We start from the raw sequence: 22,332 nt of genomic DNA, 5'->3' as shown, positions 1-22,332 counted from the left end.
GGGGCCATGTTGCATTCAAAAGGCCTCTGTGTTGCCAAGACAGTTGAAACCCCCCACAAGTGACCCCATTATGGAAACTACACCCCTCAAGGAATGTAACAAGGGGTGTAGTGAGCATATGGACCCCACTGGTGACGGGCACAAATGTGGAACAATGTGGCGTGAAAATGAAATATTACATTTTTTACACTATAATGTTGGTTTAGCCTTGAATTTATCATTTTCACAAGGGGTTAAAAGAGAAAAAAAACACACAATATGTGTAGAGCAATTTTCCCCGAGTCCGTAAATACCCCACATGTGGACATAAAGCGCCATGTGGGCGCAGGGCAAGCCTCCGAAGGGAAGGAGCGCCATTTGGATTTTGGAGGTTGGATTTGGCTAGAATGGATGATGAACGCCATGTCGCATTTACAGAGCCCTCGTGCTGCCAAAACACTGGAAACCCCCCACAAGTGACCCCATTCTGGAAACTGCAGCCCTCAGGGAATCTAACAAGGGGTGCAGTGAGGATATGAACCCCTTGATGACGGGCACATTTGTGCCGTAAAAGTGAAAAAATGAAATTTTTCCCTTTCACGTCACATTATTCCACATTTGTGCCCGTCACCAGTGGGGTCCATATGCTCACTGCACCCCTTGTTAGATTCCTTGAGGGGTGTAGTTTCCAGAATGGAATCACTTGTGGGGGGTTTCCAGTGTCTTGGCAGCACGAGGGCTCTGTAAATGCGACATGGCCCTTGAAATCCTTTTCAGTGAAATCCAGCTTCCAAAAGCCAATTGGCGCTCCTTCCCTTTGGAGGCTCGTCCTGCGCCCCCTTGGCACTCTATCGCCACATGTGGGGTATTTCTGTACTCGGGAGAAACTGCGCTACACATTTTTTTTTATTTTTTTGCCTCTTATCCCTTTAAGAAAATGAAAAATTGAAGGCTAGAACAACGTTTTAGTGTAAAAAATAAATTTTTCTTTTTTCACGCCATATTGTTCGGAAAATCTGTGAAGCACCTGTGGGGTCCAGATGCTCACCGCACCCCTTGTTACATTCCTTGAGGGGTGTAGTTTTCTAAATGGTGTCCCTTTAGGGGTGTTTTTTAGGTTTTGACACCCCAGAGCCTCTGCCAACCTGAAGTGGTACAGTCAAAAATGACCAAATATAACGGAGGCGTTGAAATTCACTAGGCGCTCCCTTATATCTGAGGCTTGTGGTTGCGTCAAGTAGCGCAATAGGGCCACATATGGGGTATTTCTATAAACTGCAGAAACGGGGCAATAATTATTGGGGTGCATTTCTCTGGTAATAGGTTTATAATTATGAAAAATATTGGATTACAATAAAATCTCTGCAGAGAAAATTAAAATTTTCAAATTCCTTACACACTTAGCTTTTATTTCTGTGACTCCCCTAAAGGGTTAAAACACTTTCTGGATGTGCTTTTGCAGAGTTTGGGGGGTGCAGTTTCTGAAATTGGGTGCTTTGTGGGGCTTTCTAACATACAGGCCCCTCAAATACACTTTAAACCTGAACAGGTCCCTAAAAATATCTGATTTTGAAATTTTACTGAAAATTTGGAAATTTGCTGCTAATGTTTTAAGCTTCCTATCGTCTAAAAAAAATGAAAGATCGTTTAATAAATGCCGCCAACATAAAGTAGACATGTTGCTAATGCTATTTAATATATAATTTATGTGGTATAACCACTTTCTGTATACGCAAAAAAGTTTCAAAGTTGGAAAAATGCATTTTTTCACATTTTTTCACATTATTTGGGTTTTTTTCATAAAGATTTGTTATGAGTATCGACTCCAATTTACCAGAAATGTAAAGTACAATATGTCACGAGAAAACAGTCTCAGAATCAGCCGGATAGGTAAAAGCATCCCGAAGCTATTAATGAATAAAGTGACACTGGTCATATTCATAAAATTTGTCTCTGTCATTAAGGCCATTTCAGGCTCTGTCCTTAAGGGGTTAATTATCCCGCCTGGTTAACGCCGCAAAATAAATAAATAAATAAAAGACTTAAGACATTTTTTTGTTAATCCCACCCACTAAAAAAAATAGAAAAAAAAGCTATCAAAAAAGCACATGTACCCAAAAGGTGTACCGCTAAAAACTTCAGCTTATGCCGCAAAAAAAAAAATCCCTTACATAACTCCATTGGCGAAAAAAAAAAAAAAAAAAAAAAAAAATTATATATATATATATATATATATATATATATATATATATATATATATATATATATATATATATATATATTACTGCTTTTACAATATGCAAGACACAACAGTCTTTATAGTATAAAAGCCATAAACTATAACAAAAGCTATATAAAATGGATATTACTGTAATCTTACCGACTCGACGAATAAAGATAACATGTCATATGTAACGTATAGTAAACGGCGTACATATATAAAAAAAAAAAAAAAATGTGAAATACAGCTGCTAAATTGTGTTTTTAATTCGTACCACCTCATAAAGCACGTCTCTCAGAATAGTACCGATGGAAACGTCAACTTGTCTGACAAATATTTTGGCACCGCAAAGGCATCTGCGACATGGTATAATAGCTTAAAAAAAAAAAAAAAAAAAAAAGGCCCCAAAATTCAGGTCTCTGTCATGTCTGAGGCCTGTGGCTGAGTCAGGTGACGCACTGCAGCCACATATGGGGGATTTCTATTCGGAAAAAAAAAAATTCTCTCCTCATCTTCACGACGGCACCACAGGAGTTAACTCACCCCCTAGGGACAGGAAAAGCACAAACACGAGAAGTTAAAAGCCCCTCCCCTTCCCCCTATCACCAGTGCTTTTCCTGTCCCTTCAGGGAAGACACGAGAGGTGGGGGATCCGTCATGAAGAGGAGGAGACCCCCTGTCTATTCATAAAGAAATATTACCCCTCAGCCAGTTCGATAGAGGTTCGGCCTTCTTCCTCCCTGGGAACAGCTTTGGATCTCGGATCCGGGGTAGGGGGGATGGTCAAGCCCATTCCTGGGGTGCGAGGTCTGCGGCGACCAAATTGACCAGCTGCCAGGTAATCAGACGTCGGGAGACGCGGGGGGCCGCGGGATTGCCTACAGGCTTGTGCGGTCTACTACCGGTTCGTTGAAGCCTTCTTCCTGTTGCGCCGAAAGTGGGGCTGCTGGTCACAGTGACGACCTTACGGCTTGTGGGGGCGTACTGACGTCACACTCCTGAAGTTCCTGCATCTTCCGAGCGCCGATTTAAAACGCTGGGACCGCATAAAAGGAGAGCGGGTCGTCTGTCTGGTGAGGTCTGATCGGTCAGGATGGACTCCGCATCTTCCTCTACAGTGGCTGCTGTGACTAAAAAGCCTCCCCATGTGTCCCACGTGGTAAGTGCTCATTCTGATGTACAGTATAGAGCTATGACTACTCTAATGTAGGTTCAGAATCTATGTCTATTCACACCCTACTCCTTTCCTTAGTGTTTAAGTCACTGGGTGGTAGTACCCTTTATATTGTAACATCCTTATGCTCTCTTTAGGATAAGAATAAAGATAAGGACAAAGATTCTGCCTAGGGGAAAGATTCTGCCCGGCAGGCCTTATGGTTGAAAGATTGGTCAGGAGACAACATATCCAAGTCAGAATTATGTGGTATCCCCTTTGAGGGCAACTATGTCTTTGGCGCAGCTTTGGATAAGATCTGTGAAAAATCCTCAGATAAAAAAAGAAGGCTCTGTCAGAAGGTAAATCACCAAAAAAGAAGGAGCCATATAAAAGACCAAGATACCAAGACCAGACTAGAGGAAGAGGTAAAACCGGAGGTCATTGGAGCTATCAGAAGGGGAGTAAAAGCAAGAATATTTTTTACAACCCCAAAAGCTCCCAGGACCATATCCCAGTTGGGGGGAGACTGTCCAGGCACTGAGAGGCCTGGCAGCAAATAACTCAGAATTCCTGGATTCTGGACATGGTACACCAGGGTTACAAAATAGAATTCACCCAGTTTTCTCCCAAAAGATTCCTGACCTCCCGCCAGCCATCCCCAGATCTACAGATGGAACTTGTAAGCAGCGCAAAAAAAGCTGATTATTTCAGAAGTGGTGTTCCCTGTCCCGGTGACGGAACTGGGAAGAGGACATTACTCAAACCCGTTTCTGGTGAAAAAACTGAACCGGTGTACAGACTGATCATCAACCTAAAACCATTGAATAAGGTGGTGAAATACAAGAGATTTAAGATGGAATCTATAAGATCTACTACTCCTCTTATCTCAAGAAACACAGTGATGGCATCCATCGATCTCACAGATGTGTATTACCGTATTCCTATTCATGCAACGCCTCAACGCTACCTGAGATTCACCCTGCGTATTGACGGTAAAGTTCAGCATTTTCAATTTAAAGCTTTTTCCTTTGGGATATCTTCAGCTCCCAGAATTTTCACAAGTGTCAGGATGGGGAGCCCAGCTAGAAGGTCATCTCCACCAAGGTCTATGGTCCCAGGAAACAAGGACAAGATCTTCAACTACAGAGAGCTGTTTGCACGTTCAAATCCTGTCAGACAACGTCACAACAGTCGCTCATCTACGCCATCAGGGCAGTGCAAAAAAGAATGCCCTTCAGGACACCTCAGCCAAGATCTTCCATTGGGCAGAGGAGAACATCTTATCGCTCAGCGCATCTCAAGGGCTCAGAAAACGTCAGTGCGGACTATCTGAGCAGACATGTGGTTCATCCAGAGGAGGACAAAATCTTCAAGCAATTAGCCAACAAATCAGGTGGACCTGTTTGCCAATATACAGAACAGGAAAACTTGGAACTTCTCTCTGGATCCAAGAGATGGAGCTATGGGTATAGATGCACTATCCCAACCATGGAATTTCAGCCTAGCCTATGCTTTCCCACCAATGCAACTGATACCAAGAACCCTCCAGAAGATTCTGAAGGAAGGCGCCTCGGTAATCCTTATTGTTCCGTTCTGGCCAAGGAGAGCTTGGTTCGGGCTTCTTCAGAGTCTAGCAGTAGAACCCCCAGTCCACCTCTCGGAGGAGCCGGACCTTCTCTTCCAGGGCCCTCTCTTCCATCCAGATCTTCGGACTCTCAAATTATCAGCCTGGATCCTGAAAGGTGCATGCTTCGAAGTAAAGGACTGTCTGAAGAAGTAATATTTACTATTCAGAAAAGCAGGAAGCCTGTTACTAATAAGATTTATTTAAAAGTCTGGAAGGTGTTCTCATCCTGATGTCCCTCTAAGTCTCCTTTTCCAGCAGAACCAAATACTGCACTAATACTTGACTTTCTCCAGGCAGGTCTTATGAAAGGACTAAAACCAGCCACACTAAAAGTTCAGGTGGCGGCCCTATCCGCCATCTATGATTATTCTATTGCAGACAATAGGTGGGTTAAGAAGTTCATGAGAAGTGCACAAAGACAGTCTCCTTCTTTAAAAAAAAAAAAAAATCTACACCCACCTTGGGATCTCAATACGGTGGTGGAAGGACTTCGAACCTATTGAAGAAACTGATATAAAACTATTATCTTACAAAACGGCCTTCTTAGTTGCCATAGTGTCCGCTAGAAGAGTGGGAGAACTCCAAGCTCTTTCTATTCGTGAACCTTATTTTTTCATACAGGAGGATAGAATTGTAATAAAGACAGATCCAAACTTCCTCCCAAAAGTTGTGTCCTTTGTTCATCGATCCCAGGACATCATCTTACCATCCTTCTGCTCTCTTCCAAAGAAAGACTTGGAACGAAAATTTCACACATTAGATGTAAGGAGATCTATTCTCCAATACTTAGAGGTTTGTAGTCCTTGGAGGACCAATCTTTATTTATACAGTTCCAAGGTAAAAATAAAGTGACAAAAAGTCTCCAAAAGTGTTTAAGCACAATGGATTCATAATACAATAGAACATGCATACAGTCTTCAAAACTTGACTTCGCCACTGCAAATCAGAGCCCATTCCACCAGAGCTGTATCCACATCTTGGGCAGAAAGGGCTTCTGCTTTAGACCAGATCTGTCAGGCAGCCACTTGGTTCTCTCCACACACCTTTACGAAGCATTACAGGCTACAGCTTTAAAGGAATGAAGACCTCACCTTTGGAAGGAAGGTTCTTCAGGCTGTGGTCTCACCTTTAGGTAAATGGTTGGCATTCTCCTTTAGTGCCGTTGTGAAGATGAGGAGAGACCCTTAGCGAGCAGAGACTGCAGTACACTGGTGCGGCTGCTTCACAGAGCCAACTGTTTTCAGCACCGTTCTGATGGTAGTGTGCGCTCCAAACAGTTTATCAGCTGGGTTTCAGGTGTCCATCGACTACTAAAAGCCTATCCTTTAGTAAAACAAATATTTTCTTTGGGTAATCGCGCTTACAGTAATGTCAAACTTATATATTTCTGACCACTTTGGCACAATAGAAACTATATTCCTAAAAAAAAAAAATTATATATATATATATATATATATATATATATATATATATATATATATATATATATATATACCCAAAAACCGTTGCCACATTCCAAGATCCACAGCTTTCTTATTTTTTTTGCAGAGACTGAGCTGGCTGTGGACTCATTTTTGCAAGAACACATGTGGATACTTTTTCTACTTATTTATGACTTTTAGATCTCTTATGTCCTAAGCAGCCTTAAAAAAAATACAGCTATTCTGACACACACACACACATTATATATATATATATATATATATATATATATATATATATATATATATATATATATATATATATATATAAAATCACACACACACACACACACAGTGGTACCTCGGTTATCGAACTTAATTGGTTCGGGAAGGCAGTTTGAGAATCGAGCAGTGTCCTTCCATAGGAAATAGTGTAAATGTGTTTAATTGGTGTCGGCACCAACCAATAATGACCTACAGTACCCATATACTAAATTGCATAGTGTCCAGTATAATCACTACAGTACATTACAGAACAGCACTATACTGTACAGTACATTATACACAAGAAATATTCAACAAAACCAGCATTTATAGTACAGTAGTCACTAACTCCTCACTCATCCTTTACTGTATAGAGTCCCCCCCACCCCAGCACTGTAACAGATGGGAGATGGTGGTGCACTGCCTGTACTACTACGGTACTGTAAATGCACTCCAGCAGTCTTACACAGTACTGTACTGTATGTGAGGCCTCTCAAATGCTAAATTCACCAGGTACAACCCACCATCCATGCTCACTTCTGATCAAAATTTTCTGGTTTACATAAAGGCTTAACCATTTCAAAGCCAGAGCTTTTTTCCTTGCATCTCAGACAAACCTGTCCATGTCATCTCCTCCTAAAGGAGAACTCCAGAAAAACGAGAGCAGGAACATAAGAAAGAATCTATACTCTTCAGTTTTATTTTTAAACATAAAAAAATAAATAAATAAATAAAAAAAAGTGCTGTTCTGCAAATCACAAATAAAACTGAAGGACTAGGTCAGGTGTCCTTATTCCCTATGCCTGTGTGTGTGCCAGACAACCTCCTCCCTGGAGTAGCACATGGCAGTGTTCAGCTGCGGGCACACCCCCTTTCTTACAGAAACAATTGTTTACTTCCTATCCTCAAAGGCAGGCACGGAAAACAAAAATGTCACTTTCTCCCATCTCTCTAGAGAGCAGCTGCACAGATGGGAACACAAGCAGATGTGCTTTGGATCAAGTATAGCAAGCTGCTCGCTGGCTGAAAACTGTAACCAAACAGTCCTCCTACCGTATTCTGTAGCCACACAAATACAGCTCTTCCATTACTGTCTGCACTCATTTAATTAAGGATCCTTTGTTTGGGGCTCCAGCCTGCAGGCCTGCATCCCCACACAGCACTAAACTAGTCCCCCCTATACCTGTACATTAGAGAAATCAGATATAGAGATATTGTGTCCCTACTCAGAACTAATATGACTTCTGGGTTTCCTATGTTGTATCAGTTGGTTTAATAATTCTTATATCACACCTCAGCTGCTAAATAACCTGGCAGTAAGGAAAAGGGAAGCTGTATTTACTCTGGGCCTGCTTCACAGCAGTATATAGGTCAATATTCTGCAGGGATTCAGAAGCTAAAATATGAGGTGCAAATCAACGTCTTTCTGAGTAGGTTCCACTTCCCGCTTTGGCTTACAAGTACCAATTCAAATTACTGCCAAAGGAAGGTCTAAGGCTGGATGCACACGTTCCATTACATCCAGTCCGTATAATGAATTATGATGCAGGAGTTCCAATAATCCAGTCTGCTTACGAAGCGTACGTACAGAACATGTGAATCCAGGCTATGTTACTACATAATATTTTGGTCAGTATTTTTCAAAGAAAACCAGGAGTGGATTGAAAACACAGAAAGGCTATGGCGGCCATTTAACAGCAAATAACGGACATTGTTTTTACTTGCCATTAAATGACGGCCATCCACTCATATTCATCAGTGTGTGAACATAGCCTTTCTGTGTTTTCAATCCACTCCTGGTTTTGGTTGCAAAAATACAGAGTAAAAATGCTGTGTGTGAACATAGCCTCAGGCTGCTCTTGGATGACCATGAGGCTGTATTCATGTTGAGGTTCGGTTGTAATTTTGTGGCAAACGTTGGGAAATAAGAATACCTTACAATGATTGTATTACGGATACAATCCCTAAAACGTCAATAATTTATCATAACCAGAGAGATGGTGCACAAAGTCCAGTTCCAGTAGTTGTGTCCATAGGAGTGCTAGGAACACCTTGTACCACTGCGGTGTGAAAGTGGCCTAAAGCACTGAAGTTTGTGCATTGCAGAACTATAGCCACAGTAAAACATTGTCTCATTTTTATCTGTACAGGTACACTAAGCATGTTTATTAACCCCTTTAGGGCTGGACAAATTTTCCTTTTTTGCATTTTCTTTTTCTTTGCTTCACATCCATTGTTTTTATGAGTTTCACCATGCAATAAAACAGACATGTTATCAGTATGCTTCAGCTTAGGAAATTTATACCTGTAGCACACTTTTTAAAAGGAATCTGTCAGCTGTAAGTCAAGTTCCATACTACTGACACTGTTAAATAGCTGTTAGGACAAGGAGACACACTGTACCTTTCATATATCCATCTGTGTTTCCAGAACATAGTAAAATGTTTTTATTTTATAGTACAAAGAGGCTTTCCTAAACTCCTGAATGTCGCAAGCTGTAACACCTCCTTAGGGTCCATTTACAGTTACAGGATTTGCTGCAGATTTGATGTCTGAACCTGCTGGGGACTTGTTAAGAGAATATGGAATATTAAGTGTAAGAGTATTGGTCACTTAGAGTATTTATAAAGACCCAAACTGCTTTTACAGTCTGTATCTAATACTTCCCCTAATCTCTGTCCTGATGCTGTAATGTCAGGGCCCCGCCATCTTGGTGACGTCATTACAGCATCAGGACAGAGATTAGATAAAGAGAGGAGAGAGAGAGGGGAGCACACGTTTGCCCGCCCGGCGATTGCTGCTGAAGAGGAAAGAGGGTGACCGCTGCACTCCCGCCATTACCCCTGCACTGCTCGGACAGGTGAATCCTCCACTTACAGTCTGGGACTGGAGACACCCCCCCTTTTACAACTGCTGGGACAGGGCAGTGAGTAATACACAGTGATTTTGAGCTGTATAGTGCATGATCACCATATATTGACAGAGCAGTGAGCAAAGGATCATGGGATCCCATCCCGTCGCTTTGCATGCTTGGAAGTTGCGGGCTCCAAAAGAGTCGGCGCGATCCCATAAAAAATGTAGTAACATAAACTAAATGCAAGCACAAAAATAATGAAGTATACTTAGAAAAAATAAATGTAAATAGTTATTAAATGAAAGAATAAAAATAAATAAATAATCAAACACCCCGTGATTGGTTCTCTTCAAGCATTTTTCTGCATTCTCGAAGCAAAGGATACACAAAAAGTCAGCTATTTTGAACATCATTTGCAGCTGTCAGATTCACTAAGTCCATGAAAATAATTTAAAGGGGAAGTGCGGCGGTAAAGAATTATTCACAGAATAACACATATTACAAAGTTATACAACTTTGTAATGTATGTAATGTCTGTGAATGGCCCCCTTCCCAGTGTCCCACCACCCCCCACCCGTGTACCCGGAAGTGTGGTGCGCTATACATACCTGTCACGTGCCGACCCCCGTCTCCGATCTTCAGTCAGTGACGTCATCTTCGGACGGACGGCGAACAGCTCCGACTGTTCCGAATGCCAGCCCCCCTCCGCCGCGTCATCAGCCGCGATTGGCTGAGCACAGTTATGCTCAGCCAATGGCGGCTGAGCATCGGATGACGCTGCAGAGGGCGGCCGGCATTCTGGACAGTCGGAGCTGTTCGCCGTCCGTCCGAAGATGACGTCACTGACTGAAGATCGGAGACGGGGGTCGGCACGTGACAGGTATGTATAGTGCACCACACTTCCGGGTACACGGGTGGGGGTGGTGGGACACGGGGAAGGGGGACATTTACAGACATAACATACATTACAAAGTTGTATAACTTTGTAATGTGTGTTATTCTGTGAATAATTCTTTACCGCCGCACTACCCCTATAATAAGCAGTCATTAACCCTTTCCCTCAATATGATGTCCGGGGACTTCATGAAAAACAGGTCAATACTGCAGCAATGGGGAGGCTGTCGCACATTGCCTCCTCCTGCTGATAAAGCCCAGAGAGAAGCCACGCTTCCCGCTAGGCAGTTAACCATATAGACACCGCGGTCAGTGCAGCCACAGAGTCTATGCGGAATCCGGAGGGAGATCTGCAAGACACAAACAGTTTTTATAGTATAAGTGTCATAAACTGTAACAAAAGCTATATAAAATGGATATCACTGTAATTGTACCGACCTGACGAATAGCGATAACATGTCATATGCAGTGTATAGTACACTGTGTAAAAAAACTGTTTTTTTTATTCGTACCACGTCATAAAAAATTACCAGGGTATCAAATGCCCCCCAGAATGATACAGATGGAAACGTCAACTTGTGTGCTGCGGGGAATTCAGATGCGGGCACGCACTGATGCGCCAGCATCCGAATTCAGCAGCTGTGAAGATCATTCGGCCGCTACTGCAGTACCAGCCGGGATGATCTTCTCTTACACCGGCCGAGTCACAGAATGGTCAGTGTCTTACCCTATGTGAACATGGCCTAAGGGTGCGTTTACAAAGATTTATCTGCTAAATTATTAAAGCCAAAGCAAGGAACAGACTATAAACAGAGATCAGGTCACAAAGGAAAGACTGAGATTTCTCGTCTTTTCAAATCCATTCCTGGCTTTGACTTAAAAAATCCTGCGGTTCACTCAGGTGACGCACTGTGGCCACACAAGTTTTTAAACATTAGAATAAGCGGAATAAATAGAGTTGTATTACTCAGTATTTAATGTGTTAAGAGGAAAAAATAGATTATCTGCAAAACAAAACAAAAATTTGAAATTTCTCCAACTTGCTTAAATTTCTGCAAAACACCTAAAGGCTGGGTTCACACTACGTATATTTCAGTCATTATTGTGGTCCTCATATTGCAACCAAAACCAGGAGTGGATTGAAAACACAGAAAGGCTCTGTTCACACAATGTTGAAATTGAGTGGATGGCCGCCATTTAATGGCAAATATTTGCTGTTATTTTAAAACAACGGCTGTTATATTGAAATAATGGCAGTTATTTACTGTTATATGGCGGCCATCCACTCAATATCAACATTGTGTGAACAGATCCTTTTTGTGTTTTCAATCCACTCCTGGTTTTGGTTGCAATATGAGGACCACAATACTGACTGAAATATACGTAGTGTGAACCCAGCCAAAAGGTTGATAAACTTGTGAAATGTTATTTTGAATACTTTGAGGGTGCAGTTTTTACAGTGGAGAGATTTATGGGGGTAACTAACAAACAGGCCCCACAAATCTACTGAACTGGTCCCTAATAAAATCAGAATTAAAAATTTTCCTGAAAATTAAAAAAAAAAAATCATTACAAAATTTCGAAGCCCTCCAACATAAAAAGTAAGAGGACATTCACCAAATGCTGTCAACATAAAGCAGACATGTTGTAGATGTTGCAGTAATAATAAGTTCATAAGGAATGACTATCTTTTAGAAAAAAGTATTTTGAATATAAAGAAACGTAAAAAATTTTTGTTTACAAAAAACTACTAAGTGTATCAACCAAAGTATACCACAAACATAAAGAAGAATATGTAAAAAAAAAAAAAAAAAAAAAAAAAAAAACACAATCTCAGAATAACTGCAATAGTTAAAGCAACTCTGTACCCACAATCTGCCTACTCCAAACCACTTATACCTTCGGATAGCTACTTTTAATCCAAGATCTGTCCTGGGGTCCCTTTGGCAGGTGATGCAGTTATTGTCCTAAAAAACAAATTTTTTACTTGCAGCCCTGTGTCAAATTGGTGTGGCCTAGAGTGTCTGTGCATTAGGTTAGCACAAACTCTCTGTCCCTCCTTCCCGCCCTCCTCATCATTAGGAATGCCCCAGGCAGGTATTCTCTTATTCCTCAGCTGAGAGAACACAGCACATGTGCAGGATCATTAAGGCACCTGTGCAGTGAAGAGGGCGGGGAGGAGGGACAGAGGGGTGGTGCAAGGTTAGGGCACAGATAGTCTAGGCCACGGCAGTTTGGCACAGGGCTGCCAGTTTAAAAGTTGTTTTTAGAACAATAACTGCATCACCTGCCGAATGGACGACAGGACAGATATTGGATTAAAAGCAGCTATCTGAAGGTACAAGTGGTTTAGGGGGACAGATTGTGGGTACAGAGTCGCTTTAAAAGCATCACAGAGTTATTGCTTCATAAAGAGAGATGTCAGATTTAAAAAAAATTGGTCCTGGGCATTAAGGCCAAAACAGGCTGCGGAAGCAAGGGGTTAAGTGATAAATAGTGATCCAAACAAAGCTATGGTACTGGAAGGATCAGTTTATCAGTTAGATTGGTGCTCTGCTATCAGACTTCAGCAAGCATAGATGGCTGCACAAGTAACCGTTTGGCACCCCACAATCATGTTGCAGAAGTGCCCAACAGGTGCAGCACCTGTCATTTGGACATTTAAATGCTGCAGTCACTATTGATTGCAGTATTTCAATGGTAAATGACTGATGTCTGTCAATTGCAGCAGTTCTCTGGAAGGGGTTAAAATTCCAACCATCTATGCTATTAATACAATCATATCCAGCACAGAACTAACAGACTGTTTTTACAAAAACACAGCCACACCTGCAGCACCTGTTGGCCAGTTATGTGCCCTATAGTGACATTATTAGCAATAGGGAGGATTTCTTATGATTGGATATCATTCAATGTCTGCCTCTACAACCACCAGGCTCCTAACAGTGAAAGATAAGAAAGTAATGGTACTACACTTATACTTACCTCTCCTCACCCCCTGCTGACTGCGGATGCCACTTACGCAGATGAACTTATCTCAGCAATGAAAGCCAGCTCTGCCAATCACTGTCCACAGCGCTGTGCCATCTCAGTCAGTGATTGTCTGAGGGGCGTGTCACTGCCAAGGCGGGTTTGTCTGCAGAAGTGGGGGCATTGTGCATTGTCACTGAGAGTGCACTTTATATAAAGTTAGCATACATATGGAGTCTTTATGCCCGCCCCACTCCAACTCCTTAATAAGCAGCTGATGTATAACAGTTACATTTTTTGTAGTAATAGTGTGCATTTATTTATAAACACACAAAAAGACATTTACAGGGCTGATCCATGTCTAGATAAAATACAGTAATTTTGGCACAATAAAAGGATCCACGTGATGAGCCATGCGATCACTGATAAATGTACAGGAAGAGCCTCCACCACATCCTGTCATTTATACACAGCGCTCACTGGATTTGGAAATTAAAGAAGCAGAAGGATAAAGCAATGTTTCTGCTTTCTCAGTTGTCAATGACTGCCACATCACTATTTATCTTAAATTTGGGCATTGCAGTTTAGTTCCACTGAAGTTCTGTAGGGTATTACAACCCAGCTCAATTCACTTCAATGGAATTGAACTGGTGAGAAAATACAAAACAAGTAAACTCACCCCTCCTCATGCCTTGTAGCATGGCTCCCGAGTCCCAGCAGCTCTGCTAGCTGCAACGTCACGCCCCCAACTGAGTGACTAGCCAATCACTGACTGAGCACAACAGGGGCATGGGTGAGTATTTATTGGACTTCCTCTTTAAATGAACATTGTCACTTCAAAAAAAATAAAATAAAAAATAAATACTTTTAACCTGTTGTGGAAATGGAAAGTTTTGATCGTTCAGGGCCTGCATGTTTAGACCATAACTGATCACTAGAACAGGCCAGGGCAAGTGCATGCAAAGCAATTTCTCTCCCAGTTCTGTGCAACTCAACAGAGACGGACTTCCAATGTAAGTCTATAGGACTACCTAAGCTGAGCATACAGAGAGCTGAGATAGAAGGGTATCCTCAATTCCAAATGTTTTAATAATTAACCCCTTAACGACATAGGGCGTATATTTACGCCCTGATGCAGTTAGGGACGTTCAGAGCGGGGCCGCGCGGCGACCCCGCTCTGAACTGCGGCGGTCCCGGGTGCCGCTTGTAGCCCGGGACCGCAGGTATTAGCGGGCACGGTCCGATCGCCGTGCCTGCTAATACAGTAATCAGATGCAGCTGTCAAAGTTGACAGCTGCATCCGATTACCGGACGCAGCGTCATCCCTGGTGTCTAGTGGGGAGATCGCTCCTCCGGGATGTTATCCCGGAGGAGCGATCGCCGTAACTGAAGCCGGCCGGGGACCGCTCCAAGATGGCGCCGTCCCCGGCCCGGCACTCGTTTATTTCCGGCTGCAGCAGCCGAAAGCAAACGAGTGCCGATCTCATGGATCTCTGCAGCATATCTATGCTGCAGAGATCTCTATGAGAGATCAGAGCACATATACTAGAATACTAGAGCACATATACTAGGGGGGCTTCTAGTATAAAGTGTAAAAGTAAAAAAAAAAAAAGTGTTGTTAATAGTAAAAATCCCCCTCCCCTAATAAAAGTCTGAATCACCCCCCTTTTCCCAGGTTATTAATAAAAGTAAATAAATAAACAAACATGTTTGCTATCGCCGCGTGCGTAATCGCCTGAACTATTAATCACATTCCTGATCTCGCATGGTAAACGGCGTCAGCGCAAAAAAATCCCAAAGTGCAAAATTGCGCATTTTTGGACGCATCAAATCCAGAAAAATTGTAATAAAAAGCGATCAAAAAGTCATATATGCGCAATCAAGGTACCGATAGAAAGAACATATCATGGCGCAAAAAATGACACCTCACACAGCCCCATAGACCAAAGGATAAAAGCGCTATAAGCATGGGAATGGAGCGATTTTAAATTACGTATATTTGTTGACAATGGTTTGAATTTTTTACAGGCCATCAGATACAATATAAGTTATACATGTTACATATCGTTGTAATCGTAATGACTTGAGAAACATATGTAACAAGTCAGTTTTACCCCAGGGCAAATGGCGTAAAAACACATTTCCCCCAAATAAACAAAATGCGTTTTTTTTTTTCAATTTCACCACACTTTGAATTTTTTTCTGGTTTCGCAGTGTACTTTATGCAAAAATTCAACCTGTCATTGTAAAGTACAATTAGTGACACAAAAAATAAGGGCTCATGCGGGTTTCTAGGTGGAAAAATGCAAGTGCTATGGCCTTTTAAGCACAAGGAGGAAAAAACGAAAACGCAAAAATCGAAATTGGCTCTGTCCTTAAGGGGTTAAAAGAGAAGGCAAATGTAAACACTTTGGACAATGCTTTTCATTAGTAAAATTGCTTACTTTAGCATTTTGGCCCGCTTCTCTTCCACTGTAGTTGACAGCTTGCTACCTAGGTTACAAACCACTGCTCTCCAGTATATGAGTGATGGCCAGGTCTTGGGGAGCTGATAGGTATACATTCTTATGGATTCTCCATAAAGGCATGTTACCTCAGTGGGAAAACACAGAGCTGATTCAACTCAACATCATTGCATCGCCCCCCCCCCCCCTTAACAGTAATACCCCTTTAAATTCTTTCCCCTTCAGTGATTTTTGTCATGCCCGTAATTCCTAACCTACGATTGTGTGTATTAAGCCATAGAAATGAATGGGTCTGCAAATGCAGACAAATTTAATGACGTGAAAGGGACATAATGGTGTGTTTACACAGAGATTTATCTGACAGATTTCTGAAGCCAAAGCCAGGAACAGATTATAAACAGAGTCATAAAGGAAAGACTAAGATTTCTCTCCTTCTCAAATTCATTCCTGGCTTTGGCTTCAAAAATCTGTCAGATAAATCTGTGTGTAAACACACTATTAGAGCATTAAAGAGGTTGTCAAAAACATTTTTTTAACTTTTCCCCCTATCAATAGGATAGGGCAAAGGAAGAGATCATGGGAGGCCCGCCCTCTGTAACCACCGCCGATATCTGTATCTGGCCCCAGCTCCTCTGTTATGAATACAGCAATGAAAGTGTCATACATATTCCAAAATGGTACCAATAAAAAGTACAACTTGTCCCACAAACATAAGCCTTTATATGGTTATGGAAACATAAAAAGTTACATATTATAAGGTGTGTTTGTGTCTTGCAGATACTGCTACAGGCACTAATGAGATGGAAGTAATCAGATGTGTCCTCTGTACAAAAGTGTCCAATAATATGAGTCTGCAAAAAAATAACGTGGTGCCTACTTCTACTGAACATGCAGAAATGCCAAGAAAGTATCCATTCAAAAAAGTAGTATGTAGAGGGCACTCACCAGTAAAACTCTTTTATTTATAATTTTCATAGGACAAGCAGTTCTGAAGGGGTAAAAGGGGTTATTATCTCTCCGAGACTAACGATTAATTCAATACATATAATTACCTTTTCTGAGCCTGCTGCTTTCTGCTGAATACACAGAAAACTGTGTCTGAATGACCTTAGACTACCCTCTTGCTTCACAAAGAGCAGAAACAGTGGGCCAGAGACACTGTTTACATGAGTCATCTTGGAGGAGATGGGGCAGAATGGGGAGACAGAGAGAACCTAGACACAGAGTTTTCTGTTTATTCAGCAGAAAGCAGCAGGCTCAGAACTGGAGTAAGGAGACAGAAAAGGTAATGACATGTATGGAATGAATTGTTACTCTCCAGGAAGGGCCGGGGGGATGATCCAGATAGTTTTCTACCTGACCGGATAACCCTTTTAAATTGCTTCTCTATTGATATATTCAGTAAAGACTTCTGTCAGAAAGACAAACCACCACACATTACCTAGCAGGGCTTCTCCTCCACTCCGTCTTCATTCCAGTCTCACGCGCAGCAGCAGCTTCGGTGCCGCCTGACTGAGCTGTCAGACCGCTCAGCCAATCACAGGCTGGGACCGCCACGGCCAGTGATTGAGCTGTCAGACCGCTCAGCCAGGCCACTCCGGAGTTGATGCTGCAAGCAGGACCGGAATGAAGACGGAGCGGAGGAGAAGCCCTGCTAGGATATGTATGCTGCAAGGACATCGGTAACGATGTTCCTGCAGCCCTTGTTAATCATCGGGCCGTGGAATATGCCCAGTAAACGAGCGCCGATCTAGCAGATCGGCGCTCGTTTACATTATTGATCGGCCCATGGAATAGGGCCCTTAGACTGTCTAGTCCAAACTCTGGACCACTATTTGGCTTAGTTAACAGCTTTAGCATTCACATTACATGCCGCATACTCAGTGCTTGGTTTGGCTTAAACTGCTCCAAAATTGTGGTAAACCCTGAGGCAAGTCTTTTAATGTAGGTTCACACAGGAGCTGGAGCTCAGTTTGGAGATTTCTTAGGCAAGGTTTAAGCTGTGTTTTTGCTTTTTGTTTAACATATCCGTTTTATGATAAAAATGGATGCAGTTCATCAGGTTCTGTTTTCCATTGACTTACATTATTATTATTTAAAAAAAAAAAAAAAAAGAAAAAAGGATTTAAATTGTTTTAGCATATACAGAAACATGGTTGACCACGTTTTTCTGTATGTTAAAATGAAATATTTGAAAACAAATTGTTTAAATGGACAGCAAAAACGCAGTGTGAACCTAGGCTTATAGGTTCCATTCAAGCGGAGTAAATGGGACAGTCTGTCACATGGTGGACACCAAGCCATCCTGAGACCCCTTACTTAATTTGATGAGGTCCCTCTGGTTTCTGCCATTTTGCTTGCTCTGTATAATAAAGACAAAGATCAGCCAATGACAATCAGCTGATCAGGTCTTTTGGTCCTGACCTAAAATCATCGGCCACCGACCGTGCAATAGCGATGCATGGCTGACTAATCTGTAAAGAACCTAATAAACTGTGTAAGTTCCCTCTCCACCCTCCCGCCTTAAGAAGCATGGAGAGGGAATGTAAAGTTTATTAAGTACTATATACAGTAAGGGCTGCACGATAATAGAGCCGTGTAATATGCTCAGTAAACGAGCGTCTATCTAGCAGATCAGCGCTCGTTTACTAAAGTGATCGGGATGTGTTATACTGCCCTTATAGCCAATAATAAAAATAAATCCTGCATGCAGCATAGTTTTGTCCCATTATTACAACAGAGCGGGTGATGAAGGCCCTGAACAGAGCGCACACCTAAGTGTGATACAAGCCTTGGGCCGTTTTTGGCGCTAATTATACCAGAACTTCAGGCAAACATGAAACACTACATCTGCCCCAATGTTTTATGCACTCTATTAAAGTGTCACTGTCGTGAAATTTTTTTTTGCAGAAATCAATAGTCCAGGCGATTTTAAGAAACTTTGTAATTGGGTTTATTATCCGAAAAATGCATTTTTATCATGAAAAAGCAGTTTGAAGCTCTCCCCCCTGTCTTCATTGTTCTCCTATGGAGAGAGCTAAAGAAAAGACCAAAACAGGACAACAAAGAGTTAATCTACAAATCCCTCACGGGATATCTCCTGTGACAGTCACCAGTGACCTGTCTGAGCTCGGACTACAGCTGTCACCCAGCTCCATGCCTGTAATCCTCTGTTATCTGCTTTCTGCTGCCGGCTAACTCCCTCCTTCCTCCTCCCCCCTCCCCTCTCCCTAGAACAGACAGGGGACGTCTCCTGCAACAAGTCACAATTTTCAGATTTTTCAGAGTGGATGAAAAAGAGGAAGGAGGGGGGGACCTGGGAAAAGGCTTTTTACATGCAGATAATGGCAGATTTGGCTAATAAACCCAATTACAAAGTTTCTTAAAGGGAACCATTCACCCCGTGGCCCCCGTTAGAAACAGACAAACAGTTACATAAAGGTCAATATACTTACCACATCGCTCCCGGTCCCGTCCCGAAGCCCGTTGTTGACACAGAGAAATCGCCGATTCTTCTTCTCGCGCCCATTATGGTAATGAGCGCCGCCGGCCCGAAGTCCAGCCTTCTCCCCGCCTCCGACACTTGATTGACGCCGGGTCTTCTTCCTCCTCGTCTTCTTTCTTCTCGCCGGATCCCGCGCAGGCGCCGTGACGGTCGTTTTCGGCGCATGCGCAGTTCACAATTGAAGCCGCTCCACAGCTTCAATGTTTACTGCGCGTGCGCCGATTGTCAGAGCTGAAGTGACGTGTTGGACTTCGCGCATGCGCGGTACACAGGAACGTCACGAGCACGTATCCTGTTTACCGCGCAGGCGCAGAAGAGATGACGAGACCTTCGCAACGGCGCCTGCGCGGGAATTCGTGAGGAGACTGAAGACTGAAGACGTCAATCAAGTTCCAGGAGGCGTGGATGGGCGGCGACGAGAAGAGGACCTCATGAATAAGTTGGACTCGTCCGTCGTTTCCTATGGACGTTGGACTCATCTCAGCTCATTACCATAATGGGCGGGAGAAGAAGAATCGGCGATTTCTCCGTGTCAACAACGAGATCCGGGACGGGACCGGGAGCGATATGGTAAGTATATTGACCTTTATGTAACTGTTTGTCTGTTTCTAACGGGGGCCACGGGGTGAATGGTTCCCTTTAAAATCGCCTGGACTATTGATTTCTGCAAAAAAAAAAAAAAAAAATACGACAGTGACTCTTTAAGCACAAAGCAAAAAAAACAAAAACGTTTCAGGTGTCCAAAACCTTTAAGTTGTTACTGTTTACTGTTGTCTATTTCTGAAGAGTATGGCCTCATTCACAAGTCCCGTAGGCTGCGCTCACACCTGCCAGAATGCACAGACGTTTTAATACGCTCACCTTTTGGATTATATACAATTTCCTTGTAGAAATGAAGAGTGGTCGACCATGCTTATGGGTCCTACAGGAAAATTACATAGTTACAGGTGCAGTACCACACCACATCCCCCATAGTTACAGGTGCAGTACCACATCCCCCATAGTTACAGGTGCAGTACCACACCACATCCCCCATAGTTACAGGTGCAGTACCACACCACATCCCCCATAGTTACAGGTGCAGTACCACACCACATCCCCCATAGTTACAGGTGTAGTACCACATCCCCCATAGTTACAGGTGCAGTACCACATCCCCCATAGTTACGGGTGCAGTACCACATCCCCCATAGTTACGGGTGCAGTACCACATCCCCCATAGTTACGGGTGCAGTACCACATCCCCCATAGTTACGGGTGCAGTACCACATCCCCCATAGTTACGGGTGCAGTACCACATCCCCCATAGTTACAGGTGCAGTACCACATCCCCCATAGTTACAGGTGCAGTACCACATCCCCCATAGTTACAGGTGCAGTACCACATCCCCCATAGTTACGGGTGCAGTACCACATCCCCCATAGTTACGGGTGCAGTACCACATCCCCCATAGTTACGGGTGCAGTACCACATCCCCCATAGTTACGGGTGCAGTACCACATCCCCCATAGTTACAGGTGCAGTACCACATCCCCCATAGTTACAGGTGCAGTACCACATCCCCCATAGTTACGGGTGCAGTACCACATCCCCCATAGTTACGGGTGCAGTACCACATCCCCCATAGTTACGGGTGCAGTACCACATCCCCCATAGTTACAGGTGCAGTACCACATCCCCCATAGTTACAGGTGCAGTACCACATCCCCCATAGTTACAGGTGCAGTACCACACCACATACACTACAGATAATTGTCTCTGCATACACTGATGATTAGGACGTTGTTATGGAGTAGCTGTGGGGCCCCTGTCGGGCTGTGGGGCCCCTGTATGCCGCTCTCTATGACAGCTGCTGCCCCTGTAAGTGCACGAGCTGACACTAGTATGCTGCTGCTGCCTGTCACATAGACACAGGGGAGCGGAGGGCAGTGACAGGCCGGTACCCGCTGCCCTGACAGGAAGGGGTTAAGCCCCGCTCCCCGGCCTGATCTCCAGCCCCGCCGCCGCCGCATGTAAACAACTCGGCCACGAGGAGGACGCGGTGCGCGGGCGGCTGCAGGGAGGGCTGTCAGTCACCGGAGACACTCACCCGGCAGAGACCACCTGCCCCGGCTTGACACACAGCTCCAGCACCACTCCGGCCCGGTCCGACTTGACTTTCTTCTCGGGAGCTCGGTGCGGCCTCCCGGCCTCGTCCTGCGCCCCCCGGTGCTCTTTGGCGTCGGGCCCCTGGATGGTGACTCCGAGGGCCAGCACAGAGCCGATCTGCACGGACATCCCGGTGGACACCTTCCATTCCAGTAGGCGCATAGGTCGGGGCCCCGGGAAGCGGACATCGTTGCATTGAGCCGCTTTCGCCACTTCCCCGCCCTCCTGCGCTCTCCGCTGCATGCTCAGCATGTCCCGGCCCGCACTTGGCCAGGCTGGGCCGTTCGCTCGCAGGCCACGGTCTCTATGGCAACAGAAGCGGCCAGGCGCGGAGCGGCAATGACGTAAGGTGAGGAGGAGCCGCTGAGGCGCCCCGCGCGGCCAATGTTCGGGATATGACAGGACGAGACGAGCGGACTCTAGGGCTGAGGGGGAGCGGCCCCCATGTAAACAGCCAGGCCGTGCCAGAGAAGGGGAGGAGTCTTGCTCAGCGCAGCGTTCAGGCTCCGCCCCCTAGCTCGCGGTCGGTGCAGGCACTCTAGTAAGGTGGGCGGGCGCTCCACGCGTAAGGACACAGTTTACCGTCTTCCCGCTTTGCTGAAATTAGCATTGCGTTCAGAGGCGGGGAGAATTGCGGCATGACGTCATTCCGCGCGTAGAACGTAAATGCGGTGCGTGACGGCACTCAGAACGCCATGTTGGTAAAGGCGGTAGTGCTGCTGTAAAGGCGGAAGTGATTCTGGCTACGTCACTCCACGAGAGGCTGATAGTGAGCGGGACAGTGCCCAGCTGTGGACGTTACTGTACCGGCTCCTCATGGCTGAGCG

The 22,332-nt window shown here is 44.0% G+C and overlaps 1 protein-coding gene across 1 annotated transcript in view; it reads right to left on the bottom strand.

Annotated features, from left to right (window-relative positions):
* The window catches only part of CTDP1 (CTD phosphatase subunit 1), a 100,727-nt gene extending 78,618 nt beyond the window's left edge, over positions 1 to 22,109 (bottom strand). Inside the window, exon 1 of the mRNA XM_069957892.1 lies at positions 21,447 to 22,109. Within this exon, the coding sequence (XP_069813993.1) occupies positions 21,447 to 21,757 (311 nt within the window). The 5' untranslated portion in view covers positions 21,758 to 22,109. The remainder of the gene's footprint in view (positions 1 to 21,446) is intronic.
* Positions 22,110 to 22,332: the final 223 nt, after the last annotated feature.

This window comes from Dendropsophus ebraccatus, chromosome 2, assembly GCF_027789765.1.
Source record: "Dendropsophus ebraccatus isolate aDenEbr1 chromosome 2, aDenEbr1.pat, whole genome shotgun sequence".
In the NCBI taxonomy this organism is placed as follows: domain Eukaryota; kingdom Metazoa; phylum Chordata; class Amphibia; order Anura; family Hylidae; genus Dendropsophus; species Dendropsophus ebraccatus.
Note: the sequence above shows the minus strand (reverse complement) of the source record. Positions and strands in the feature narration are given on the sequence as shown.